This window comes from Pseudophryne corroboree, chromosome 1 (genome assembly GCF_028390025.1).
Source record: "Pseudophryne corroboree isolate aPseCor3 chromosome 1, aPseCor3.hap2, whole genome shotgun sequence".
NCBI lineage: Eukaryota > Metazoa > Chordata > Amphibia > Anura > Myobatrachidae > Pseudophryne > Pseudophryne corroboree.
Genome location: NC_086444.1, coordinates 1150112309 through 1150125528, shown reverse-complemented (window position 1 = coordinate 1150125528; position 13220 = coordinate 1150112309). Strand labels below are relative to the sequence as shown.

The 13220-nt window shown below is 47.0% G+C and overlaps 1 protein-coding gene across 4 annotated transcripts in view; it reads left to right on the top strand.

Annotated features, from left to right (window-relative positions):
• CFAP99 (cilia and flagella associated protein 99) overlaps window positions 1-13220 on the top strand; it is a 220011-nt gene that overhangs the window by 162991 nt on the left and 43800 nt on the right. For all 4 annotated transcript variants that reach the window (XM_063924646.1, XM_063924654.1, XM_063924637.1 and 1 more), the window contains one exon: window positions 1194-1262. In XM_063924646.1, the coding sequence (XP_063780716.1) occupies window positions 1194-1262 (69 nt within the window). The remainder of the gene's footprint in view (window positions 1-1193; window positions 1263-13220) is intronic.

Here is a 13220-nt window from a genome sequence, read left to right as displayed (position 1 = left end):
ATTTGTTCAGCGATCCCCTGTATGTGACATATTTCCCAGGGATGGGAGTGTGCAGCACTGCTAAATCTGTATTTTATTGTTGAATGCTATCTGTAAACCTAAGGTATATGTGAATTGCGCATAAATGAAGCAGTGCAACTCCAAGTCAGAATTGTCGCAGAGACACTTAGTTCTGTGTGGTATAATGTGACATGGAGGCACCATGCTCTGTGTGGCATAATGTGACATGGAGGCACTGTGTTCTGTGTGGCATAATGTGACATGGAGGCACTTTGTTCTGTGTGGCATAATGTGACATGGAGGCATTTTGTTCTGTGTGGCATAATGTGAACTGTGGGCACTTTGTTCTGTGTTGCATAAGATGAACTGTGGGCACACTTCTGTGTGGCATAATGTGAACTGTGAGCACTTTGTTCTGTGTGGCATAATATGAACTGTGAGCACTTTGTTCTGTGTGGCATAATATGAACTGTGTGCACTTTGGTCTGTGAGGCGTAATAAGAGCTGAGGGCACTTCGGTCTATGTGGCGTATTATGAGCTGTGGGCACTACAATGATGTTTGATGTTGACTTTTGTGTTGATGTTAAGTCTAGAAAAAAGGTTAAAAAAAAACAGGAGTCAGAAAGCATGACCTGAGAATAGAGCTGAAGCTAGAAAACATTACTGCCCAGCTAATGGTCACGAGACAAATTGGCAAGCTGTCAGGGTAACACAAGTTCTAACGAGGGTTTGGAACTGGGATCACTCATTACCATATGTCTAGTTTCACCTATGGTCATCACCGGATTGTAGTATGTATCACAGTGTATATTAGAAACATTACATACAGTAATACTGTATGTCAGATGAACACTGAACGACCTGTCATATAAGCGCTGTATAATAGGCATAGAATATATTATGGTATTTACAGAGCATTATAACCAGGCACAGCTACAGATATATGCAGGAAGTAATTTTCTGTATCATAGCCATCAGGCAGATACACGTGTAATACATAGGACAGTAGTGACTGACAGCATGGAGCCAATAAATGTACAATGCACACCAATCATGTGACTCAATAACTACCAATCCCATTCAATGGTGACCATGGCATCCACTAGTTACTCATGTATTTACCCTTGTGTTATTATGCTGGTGGGGTATCTGCATTATGTACAGGTAACACCCATCTCTCTTTCTGTTCCAGGAGCTGCTAATTGATGCCAACATGGTGCAATTCAAATGTGCCAATGCAGAGAAGTCCGAGAAAACCAAGGTAGGTTACACTGGGTATCCTGACATGTAAGTAAGAGAAGCACGTTACTAGTGGACAAACCACCTACAATAGGAGTAGGAGCCACCAGGCTGACAACACTGGCGCTGATTCACAGTCACTTGAAGAAAGAAGCGGATCTTCACCTGTATTATATCTGTACATCCGCACCGCCCGTACTCATCCATATTATCAGTGTGCAAATGCTCCAGACCTGAAACTGACAGACTTTGCCTATGCTCACTACTTAATAGTCTGCAGTTCCGTTTCCAGGCCTATGTTCAAACACCCGTTGCCACCAACTTACACCTATCAGACATGCGGCTCAGTTGCATGCGACTTTTAATAGCCTGTAGATCTGCAGAGATTTCTATGTTCATGGCAGCTGTGCGTGAGACTCTGAATCAGGTCCGCTGTGTCACAGATGGGATAATGGGGGTCATTCAGACCCGATCGCTGCTGTGCGTTTTCGCACACAAGCAGCGATCGGGTCTGAACTGCGCCGGCGCCACAGTGCGCCGGCACATTGCAGACAGCCGACGGCTGTCTTTAGCTAGTGTTCGCCTCTGCCGGATTGACAGGCAGAGGCGGTCGCTGGGCAGGAGGGGGCAGGCCGGCGGCGCCTGGCCGCCGTTTAGCGGGCGCAGCCCGGGCAACTCAGGCGTGCCAGGACCGTTGGGGGGCGGGCCGCGGCGGCTGTGTGACATCACACGCAGCCGCTGCGACCCTCACAGCGATGAGTAACTCCTGCCAGTGCTTTTGGACTTCTGTGATGGGGTAGGGCCTGACATGCGGGGCAGACTAGCCCTGTGCTGGGCGTCCCCCTGCATGTCAGTGTTCCTGATCATAGCTAAATTTAGCACAGCTACGATCAACTCTGAATCACCCCCAATGTTCTAGAGACTATGGGTACTATGTGGTATAACTGTTGTCATGATTTTTTTGCATTTATTTGTTGGTCTAGGATATACTCACAGAAGACAGGGCACCTTAACCAAACTCCTCCTCTACTCTTCTTATAAGATGCAGGGCACCTTTAAAAAACTCCTTCTCCACTCTTCCTACAAGAGGCAGGGCACCTTAACAAACCTCCTCCTCCACTCTTCCAACAAACCTCCTCCTCCACTCTTCCTACAAGAGGCAAGGCACCTTAACAAAACTCCTCCTACAAGAGGCAAGGCACCTTAAAAAAACTCCTCCTACAAGAGGCATGGCACCTTAACAAACCTCCTCCTCCACACTTCCTACAAGAGGCAAGGCACCTTAACAAAACTCCTCCTCCACTCTTCCTACAAGAGGCAAGGCACCTTAACAAAACTCCTTCTCCACTCTTCCTACAAGAGGCAAGGCACCTTAACAAAACCCCTAATTCACTCCTCCTACAAGAGGCAGGGCACCTTAAAAAAAACTCCTCCACTCCTCCTACAAGAGACAAGGAACCTTAACAAAACCCCTCCTCCACTCCCCCTACAAGAGACAAGGAACCTTAACAAAACCCCTCCTCCACTCCCCCTACAAGAGGATGGGCACCTTAACAAAACCCCCCCTCCACTTCTCCAACAAGAGACAAGGAACCTTAACAAAACTCCTCCACTCTCCCTACAAGAGACAAGGAACCCTAACAAAACCCCTCCTCCACTCCCCCTACAAGAGACAAGGAACCTTAACAAAACCCCTCCTCCACTCCCCCTACAAGAGGATGGGCACCTTAACAAAAACCCCCCTCCACTTCTCCTACAAGAGACAAGAAACCTTAACAAAACTCCTCCACTCTCCCTACAAGAGACAAGGAACCTTAACAAAACTCCTCCTCCACTCTTCCTACAAGAGGCAAGGCAGCTTAACAAAACTCCCTCTCCACTCTTCGTACAAGAGGCATGGCACCTTAACAAAACCCGTCCTCCACTCCCCCTACAAGAGGCAGGGCACCTTAACAAAACTCCTCCTCCACTCCCCCTACAAGAGATAAGAAACCTTAACAAAACCTCTCCTCCACTCCCCCTACAAGAGACAAGGAACCTTAACAAAACTCCTCCTCCACTCTACCTACGAAAAGGCAGGGCACCTTAACAAAACTACTCCTCCACTCCCCCTACAAAAGGCAGGGCACCTTAACAAAACTCCTCCATTCCCCCTACAAAAGGTAGGGCACCTTAACAGAATTCCTCTCTACTCTAGTTACAAGAGGCAAGGCACCTTACCAAAACTCCTCCTCCAGTCCTCCTACAAGAGACAGCGCACAATCTCTTTACCCCATCCACATTGTACAGTGCACTATAACAAACTGCTCATCCACTCCGCTTACAAAGAGGGCACTTTGACATAGCTTTGGTAACTCAACAGCTCCTTCCCCAAAATAGTGTGTTTCTTTAAGTGCCCTCAGACACGACGTTGCTTGTTCTGTCTCAGCCTGTCTGCAGATTTATATTTAGCAGTATTATATATGTATTTAGTCTCATGCAATATCTCATACCTCTAACTACTTAAAATTTAAAAATGTGCCTGTCTAGTTTCTTCCGTGCATAACGGTACCCGTATGGAGTCTGCTGTTTCTGACTGTGCTCATCCAGTGCCATCTGGACATGTGTAACTGTGCCCCTACAAAAACTGTGCCCCTGGCAAAGAATGCCTTTTCTCTGACGTCCTAAGTGGATGCTGGGGACTCCGTCAGGACCATGGGGAATAGCGGCTCCGCAGGAGACAGGGCACAAAAGTAAAAGCTTTAGGATCAGGTGGTGTGCACTGGCTCCTCCCCCTATGACCCTCCTCCAAGCCTCAGTTAGATTTTTGTGCCCGGCCGTGAAGGGTGCAATCTAGGTGGCTCTCCTAAAGAGCTGCTTAGAGTAAAAGTTTGTTAGGTTTTTTATTTTCAGTGAGTCCTGCTGGCAACAGGCTCACTGCTACGAGGGACTTAGGGGAGAGAAGTGAACTCACCTGCGTGCAGGATGGATTGGCTTCTTAGGCTACTGGACACCATTAGCTCCAGAGGGAGTCGGAACACAGGTCTCACCCTGGGGTTCGTCCCGGAGCCGCGCCGCCGACCCCCCTTGCAGATGCCGAAAAGTGAAGGTCCAGAAACGGCGGCAGAAGACTCTTCAGTCTTCATAAGGTAGCGCACAGCACTGCAGCAATGATAGTACCTTATTCTGGCTAAAAATACATCACATATAGCCCCTGGGGGCTATATGGATGTATTTAACCCCTGCCAGGTCTCAGAAAAACGGGAGAAGAAGCCCGCCGAAAAGGGGGCGGGGCCTATTCTCCTCAGCACACAGCGCCATTTTCCCTCACAGAAATGCTGGTGGGAAGGCTCCCAGGCTCTCCCCTGCACTGCACTACAGAAACAGGGTTAAAACAGAGAGGGGGGGCACTTATTTGGCGATATGTATATATATATTAAAATGCTATAAGGGAAAAACACTTATATAAAGGTTGTCCCTGTATAATTATAGCGTTTTTGGTGTGTGCTGGCAAACTCTCCCTCTGTCTCCCCAAAGGGCTAGTGGGGTCCTGTCCTCTATCAGAGCATTCCCTGTGTGTGTGCTGTGTGTCGGTACGTGTGTGTCGACATGTATGAGGACGATGTTGGTGAGGAGGCGGAGCAATTGCCTGAAATGGTGATGTCACTCTCTAGGGAGTCGACACCGGAATGGATGGCTTATTTAAGGAATTACGTGATAATGTCAACACGCTGCAAGGTCGGTTGACGACATGAGACGGCCGGCAAACAAATTAGTACCTGTCCAGGCGTCTCAGACACCGTCAGGGGATGTAAAACGCTCATTTACCTCAGTCGGTCGACACAGACACAGACACGGACACTGACTCCAGTGTCGACGGTGAAGAAACAAACGTATTTTCCTTTAGGGCCACACGTTACATGTTAAGGGCAATGAAGGAGGTGTTACATATTTCTGATACTACAAGTACCACAAGAAGGGTATTATGTGGGGTGTGAAAAAACTACCTGTAGTCTTTTCTGAATCAGATAAATTAAATGAAGTGTGTGATGATGCGTGGGTTTCCCCCGATAGAAAATTATTGGCGGTATACCCTTTCCCGCCAGAAGTTAGGGCGCGTTGGGAAACACCCTTTAGGGTGGATAAGGCGCTCACACGCTTATCAAAACAAGTGGCGGTACCGTCTCCAGATAGGGCCGCCCTCGAGGAGCCAGCTGAGAGGCTGGAAAATATCCTAAAAAGGTATATACACACATACTGGTGTTATACTGCGACCAGCGATCGCCTCAGCCTGGATGTGCAGCGCTGGGGTGGCTTGGTCGGATTCCCTGACTGAAAATATTGATACCCTTGACAGGGACAGTATTTTATTGACTATAAAGGAACAACCTCCACCCGGGAGAGTGGGGACTTCATCGGGAAGTCTTCCACATGATTGTGAACCGTTGGAAAAGACCAAAGGTGGACATGATGGCGTCCCGCCTGAACAAAAAACTGGACAAGTATTGCGCCAGGTCAAAAGACCCTCAGGCAATAGCTGTGGACGTTCTGGTAACACCGTGGGTGTACCAGTCGGTGTATGTCTTCCCTCCTCTGCTTCTCATACCCAAGGTATTGAGAATTATAAGACGTAGAGGAGTAAGAACTATACTCGTGGCTCCGGATTGGCCAAGAAGGACTTGGTACCCAGAACTTCAAGAGATGCTCACAGAGGACTCATGGCCTCTGCCGCTAAGAAGGGACTTGCTTCAGCAAGTACCATGTCTGTTCCAAGACTTACCGCGGCTGCGTTTGACGGCATGGCGGTTGAACGCCGGATCCTAAGGGAAAAAGGCATTCCGGAAGAGGTCATTCCTACCCTGGTCAAAGCCAGGAAGGAGGTGACCGCACAACATTATCACCACATGTGGCGGAAATATGTTGCGTGGTGTGAGGCCAGGAAGGCCCCATGAAGAAATTTCAACTCGGTCGTTTCCTGCATTTCCTGCAAACAGGAGTGTCTATGGGCCTCAAATTGGGGTTCCTAAAATCACATTGGTTTAAACCGCTCAAATCTGTGGATTTGAAATATCTCACAGGGAAAGTGACCATGCTGTTGGCCCTGGCCTCGGCCAGGCGAGTGTCAGAATTGGCGGCGTTTGTCTCAAAAAAAGCCCATATCTGATTGTCCATTCGGACGGGGCAGAGCTGCGGACTCATCCCCAGTTTCTCCCTAAGGTGGTGTCAATGTTTCACCCGAACCAGCTTATTGTGGTACCTGCGGCTACTAGGGACTTGGAGGACTCCAAGTTGCTAGATGTTGTCAGGGCCCTGAAAATATAGTTTCCAGGACGGCTGGAGTCAGGAAAACTGACTTGCTGTTATCCTGTATGCACCCAACAAACTGGGTGCTCTTGCTTCTAGGCAGACGATTGCTAGTTGGATGTGTAGTACAATTCAGCTTGCACATTCTGTGGCAGGCCTGCCACAGCCAAAATATGTAAATGCCCATTCCACAAGGAAGGTGGGCTCATCTTGGGCGGCTGCCCGAGGGGTCTCGGCTTTACAACTTTGCCGAGCTGATACTTGGTCAGGGGCACACCCTGACTGAGGAGGACCTGGAGTTCTCTCATTCGGTGCTGCAGAGTCATCCGCACTCTCCCGCCCGTTTGGGAGCTTTGGTATAATCCCCATGGTCCTGACGGAGTCCCCAGCATCCACTTAGGACGTCAGAGAAAATAAGAATTTACTTACCGATAATTCTATTTCTCGTAGTCCGTAGTGGATGCTGGGCGCCCATCCCAAGTGCGGATTGTCTGCAATACTTGTACATAGTTATTGTTACAAAAATCGGGTTATTATTGTTGTGAGCCATCTTTTCAGAGGCTCCGCTGTTATCATGCTGTTAACTGGGTTCAGATCACAGGTTGTACAGTGTGATTGGTGTGGCTGGTATGAGTCTTACCCGGGATTCAAAAATCCTTCCTTATTGTGTACGCTCGTCCGGGCACAGTATCCTAACTGAGGCTTGGAGGAGGGTCATAGGGGGAGGAGCCAGTGCACACCACCTGATCCTAAAGCTTTTACTTTTGTGCCCTGTCTCCTGCGGAGCCGCTATTCCCCATGGTCCTGACGGAGTCCCCAGCATCCACTACGGACTACGAGAAATAGAATTATCGGTAAGTAAATTCTTATTTAAAGTGGTTTATAGCGTCTACAAGTGAGTTGAAGAAGTATTGTCTGGGCTCCTAGATCCCACCCCTGTCCCTACAACACAAGTTAGGCGAAGACACTTTGTTTCCACAACCTGATTAAATCATGTTACTTTGAAAAACCTATGCGCTGAAGAGACAGTGATATGCTTACTTTTTGGGATTTTTCAACTGCATAACAACAAAGAAATCAATAGCAGTCATTGGTAAGTCGTCGTATTATCAATAAAGCCGGTATACATTAAACAACAAAAGTTCTTTAAATGAAGGATTGGAATTTTATATATGGTAGAATAATAGTAATGTCAATTTTATAGGTTACTGGGAACATATACTGTATTTGAAGAATGTTTTAAAACCACGTCAGGTTGCATTGATGGTTTTCAGAAACAAATCAATACCAGGCAGCAGCCGCCGCTGCTGCTTTCGGAAAGCCGCACAGTTCATGCATTTGATGATATTTTATTACTTTTGGCATTTTGTCCATTTTCTAACGACCGGCCGATTAAATAGCAGTCAGGTGGAAAGCCTTGCTTCTGATAGAGCAGCCCTGGTCATACAGAGCAGAGAGGCTGGTTAATGGGGTTATACAGAAAGACATTTCTTAAGTGAGTTGTTGAGAGGGAAAACTGGATCCCGAGAGAGAGGAATCAGCCATGCTGATAATACACATAGGGGCCAACGGGAGCATGAAGACATGGAGAACAAGTCTGTGGCAGATAGGAAAGGCATAGATAGAAATCAGCATTTCTATCTCAGAACAACAGTTGTATTCCTCAACCTTAGCTCACTTTACGGGGCAAATTTACTAAGAATCGCATCTCACCTGTGTTTGCCCGAGATAAAACACACGTGAGATCAATCAGACACGGGTACTTTTTTCAAACTGAAACAGAGGAATTTACTATGCTCCGTGTTTTAGTCACTCGTGTTTTCCGGTGCTGTATGTATTCGTGTTTGGCTGCCGTGTTTGTCAGCAGCTAAACACTTTCGAACATGAAGCCTGCACAGATTAGTGAGATGCTTCTATGTTGAAATGTCAATAAACGGTCCTTGAGCTGGTCAAAATACAGGGGAAAAATTGCGTAGGGCTCCCCTGTATTTTTAGAACCAGTACCGGGCTCTTGGACCGGTCCTGGTTTAAAAAAATATAAGGGGAAAAAATCATAAGGGTCCCCCGTATTTTTATAACCTCCGGGCTCCACTAGCCAGGGAGGTAATGCCACAAACAGGGGACACGCTTATATTGGTCCCCATGGCTGTAACTAGTCATCCCTGGCTGGGGGTTTCCTCTGGGAGTGTTTGTCCTTTAGTAAATTTCCGTGATTGAAAAAATGCAAATGGAGATGATTTACTGTATATAGAATCCAGGGCCGGATTAATCCTTGGGGGTGCCGGGGGCACTTAAGACAGGGGGGCCTCGATGGAAGGTGGGGGATGTATATTAAATTGTACTTACCTCCCAACATGTCCCATTCCAGGAGGGATAAAATGCTGTGTACCTGAACTTCCCACTTAATATATGATTGGCGTCATCTCTGTCATCTCTCTTAATTTATAAGAAAGTTACTTCAACACAGGTGATTGCAATCATAAATTACGAAGGAAATCCAGGTAGAGAGCATTTTGTCCCTCCTGTAATAGGTCATGGTGGGAGGTATAGATTGTGTATATTAAATTTAAACCAATGGTGTATATTAGTTTTAACTAATTGTTTAATAATGCCTGGGTACTGTTTATAGCTCCAACTAATTGAAAGACAACTATTTTATAAACTTTTCTTGTAGTGGAGCAAAGACAACTTAACCTTAAAATACACATAGAAAAATAAAATTATTTATCTTGCAAGAATAGCAGCAGCCTCTGTACTACTTACACACTGACACAGGACCCAGGAGGACTATCTGTGTTTGTCTCGTAACAGTTTACACAGGACTCAGACACCCGGGCGGGGAGGAGGAGAAGCTGGGATCCCTGTGTCACTTACAGCTCTCTCCACCCTCCTGTCTCTCCTCTGCTCAGAAAGCTCTGTCGGTAGCTCATGAAACATGATATTCCTGTGTCTCTACCTGCACTGCATACTATCCTGCTCGCATTCTGGCTGCTGGCTCCGCTGCTGCTTAAGATGGAACGTTAGTGATGTTAGTGTGCTCTGGCCGGGGGGCCCCCTGACAAAGGGGGGCTTGGGGTACAGTATGCCCTGCATCTCCCCTTAATCTAGCTATAGTAGGATCTGCTACACATGAGTGTATTTTTTGGATGCAGTTGGTGTCCCTGGGTGGAGATAGCACATTTTTGGGGGAGTTCGTTTCCATGTAGTCGCATAGGCTTTTCTACTGGATTTAGCACCTGCTTAGAACTAATGGTCTCCATGTCTTACCCTTTACTTTTAATGGGCCCCATGACTTTCAGTGAACTACATTTCCAGCTATGCTCCAAGCAATAAAAAGATTTACGCACAGAAAAGTACAAGTTACACTGTGAGACCAAATTATTATGACCACCTGGCTTTGTTAGGCAACTTTTATCATTAATACAGCTTGAATTCTTCTAGGCATGAATTCTACTAAGTGTTGGTGTGTCTCCTGGTGAGTAGTAGCCCAAATGCCATGGACTGCATCTCCGGGTACTGAAGGTTTGATGGTAGCAGATCCATTTGTCAGATCCTCGTTCCCCTGCTTTAATGGTGTTGTCTCCATATCCTTATCCTACCATCTGCATGGTATAATTGAAAACGTGATTCGCCAGATCATATGACCATGTTTCCAGTCATTTACTGTCCAATTCCTGTTCCTGAGTAAACTGGAGACGTTCTACCCTGTTTGCAGCAGATAGCAATGGCGTATGGACAGGCCTTCTGCTTCTGGTAGCCCGTACAATGTAATGAGCGATGTACTGTTCTATAAATTGGTCCCTGCTTCATATTATCAGTAACTTGATGCCCTGATCTGTGGGCCCAAACAGGTCTGCTCACTCAAGTCCACTGGAGCATCCAGTAGCCATTTATGACCGCAGGCCTTGTGCTCAGATCCAGCTCTAGGGGGTCTAATTATGAAGCAGTGAAAAGAGTGGAGAAGTGAGCCAGTGGAGAAGTTGCCCATGGCAACCAATCAGCTGCTCTGTACAATTTTATAATATTAAAATTTTAAATGTTACTTCAATGCTGATTGGTTGTCATGGGCAACTTCTCCACCTTCTCACTTCTCCACACTTTTCACTGCTTCATGAATAGACCCTTTTGTCTGCTGGTCTATGCTGTGTGCTCTGTAACAACTGCTGCCCTCTAATTCACCATGGCAGCCATTTTCCTTACCGCTTCTAAGAGCCAACAGTCGTTCCCCATCCAAAGGCCATCAGATTGCATTGCAAAGTAGAATTTAGACAGGTGGCAAGGCGCTGCTTACAGCTGCTAATTAAGATATCATAAAAGAGGTTTCTCCTCCCTCAATTCAAAACAGACAAGCACACAACATATATGATACCACTGAACCAGCGCTGTATCGGGGTAGAATAGGGTCGTATTCCCGTAGTTTTCCTTATTTCTCAGTTTGTACCGGAAAAAAAGGGAAAATTGCAAACCATAGTGTATTACCTTAGGTTACATGATTTATTATAAAATTAAATTTAAAATCAAGACAAAAGATGGAAGATGATTTTTCCAAAAACAATCTCCACTATATATACATAAAATCTGCACAGCATGTGCTAGTTGGCATTCATTTGTGGGCTGGGTCCTGACAGAAATAGAGCAATGGATAATTACCACGAACTGGTGAGAACCGAATAATCAGTTCTATGAGCATAGGTTACATCAGACTGTCCAGCTGCAGCTTGGAGAGTTTTCTGGTGTCCAAACGCCTCCCAGATCTTGAGAAAGCTGACCTTGAGAAAGACCCAGGAAGGGTCGGAACGCGTGGGTGCTCGTGGGGACTGACCTGACTAAATAAGGACGTGGTACCATCTATGCCAGATCTGGGAGGCGTTTGGACACCAGAAAACTCTCCAAGCTGCAGCTGGACAGTCTGATGTAACCTATGCTCATAGAACTGATTATTCGGTTCTCACCAGTTCGTGGTAATTATCCATTGCTCTATTTCTGTCAGGACCCAGCCCACAAATGAATGCCAACTAGCACATGCTGTGCAGATTTTATGTATATATAGTGGAGATTGTTTTTGGAAAAATCATCTTCCATCTTTTGTCTTGATTTTAAATTTAATTTTATAATAAATCATGTAACCTAAGGTAATACACTATGGTTTGCAATTTTCCCTTTTTTTCCGGTACAAACTGAGAAATAAGAAAAACTACGGGAATACAACCCTATTCTACCCCGATACAGCGCTGGTTCAGTGGTATCATATATGTTGTGTGCTTATCAGATTGCATTGTTGACCCGTTACTGATAGAGGGGTAGATGTATTATGTGGCAATAAGGGAGAAAACGATAACTGCACACATTAAGATCTCCCCTATGTATTGCTGTGGCGGTGTGTGCTACTTGATATGGGTTGTTTTGCGCCCCTGTCATTGTTGACGCAGTTATCTACATTGGCGCTGATGTCCCTGCCAATGTATGAACGGTCAGTGGCACTGACCATTCCGACACTTGCAGCTATAAATTTCGACAGCTGCAGGTGTCGTTGCCCATACACCACAGCAGGGACAGTGCTATCACTGGCTGAGGCGCTTCCGGTCTGCATGGGAGATCCCGTGAGGCTTACGAGATCTCGCACATGCCCAGTAGAGCCGCCTGGGGTTGAGACACAGCACAACAGCAATAAGCTGATGAGCTGTGACAGGGATCGCTTGGAGAGGGGGAGTTTTTACTCCATCACTCCTGCAGATCAGATGTTAATACTTCTCATCGGTACTGCTTCCTATAGCGGCGCGATATGTGCCGCATAATACATCTCCCCCACAGTTCATTAGTCTCTGCGTGCCTCGTTTTTCTGTTCTTGTACAAATTTATACATCCTATATCAGCATTAATAGCTACTGTGCATAGAATCGCCTGGTGGGCATAATAATTTGGCCACCCAGCTTATAGGGTTCGGTATGCGTGACCGCCACTGGGGATCCCGGCGGTCAGCATACTGACCGCGGCATCCCGACGGCGTTATGACGGTTGGGGGGGTGGGGGTGAGTGCAACAAGCTTCTTGCGGTCTCGGTAGTCCCTACTAGTTGGCATACCGACTGTCAGGATTAAGATGGGGCAGGATGTAGGTGTCAGTTATGTTCCGGCCGGTCTCCTGACCGTCGGTCACATGACTACATCCCAGTGTATAATATAGGCAATTCTGTTGTCACCTTACTCTCGTGATTTGCGGTTATAAATTAATGCCGCATTCACACCGCAAATGCCGGATCCTACCCGGTAAGACAAACGTGTACTTACCGGGTGGGATCCGGCATTTGCGCTTCGTTGCAGGCTTTCCGACCCGGCAATATACCGGGTCGGTTGCCATGACAACGGAGGGAGCAGCAGCAGCAGGGGCGGGGGTGGAGACGGCGCCGGGAGATGAGCTCATCTCCTGCGCCGCCTCTCCCTATCTTGTGAATGGGAACCGTGTCGCATCGACACGGCTCCCATTCACACCGCACCTGACCCGGTAATCAACCCGGGTAAAACCCTTCTTTTTTACCGGGTTGAATTACCGGGTCAGGCGACCCGCTAATTCAGCTAGTGTGCTTTCACATCGCACACTGACCCGGGTCGACACGGGTTATTTGTGCGATGTGAAAGGGGTATAAGTTTATTACTTCATACATCTCCCCCCCCCCCCTACGTGATGTGAGAAAGGGGTGG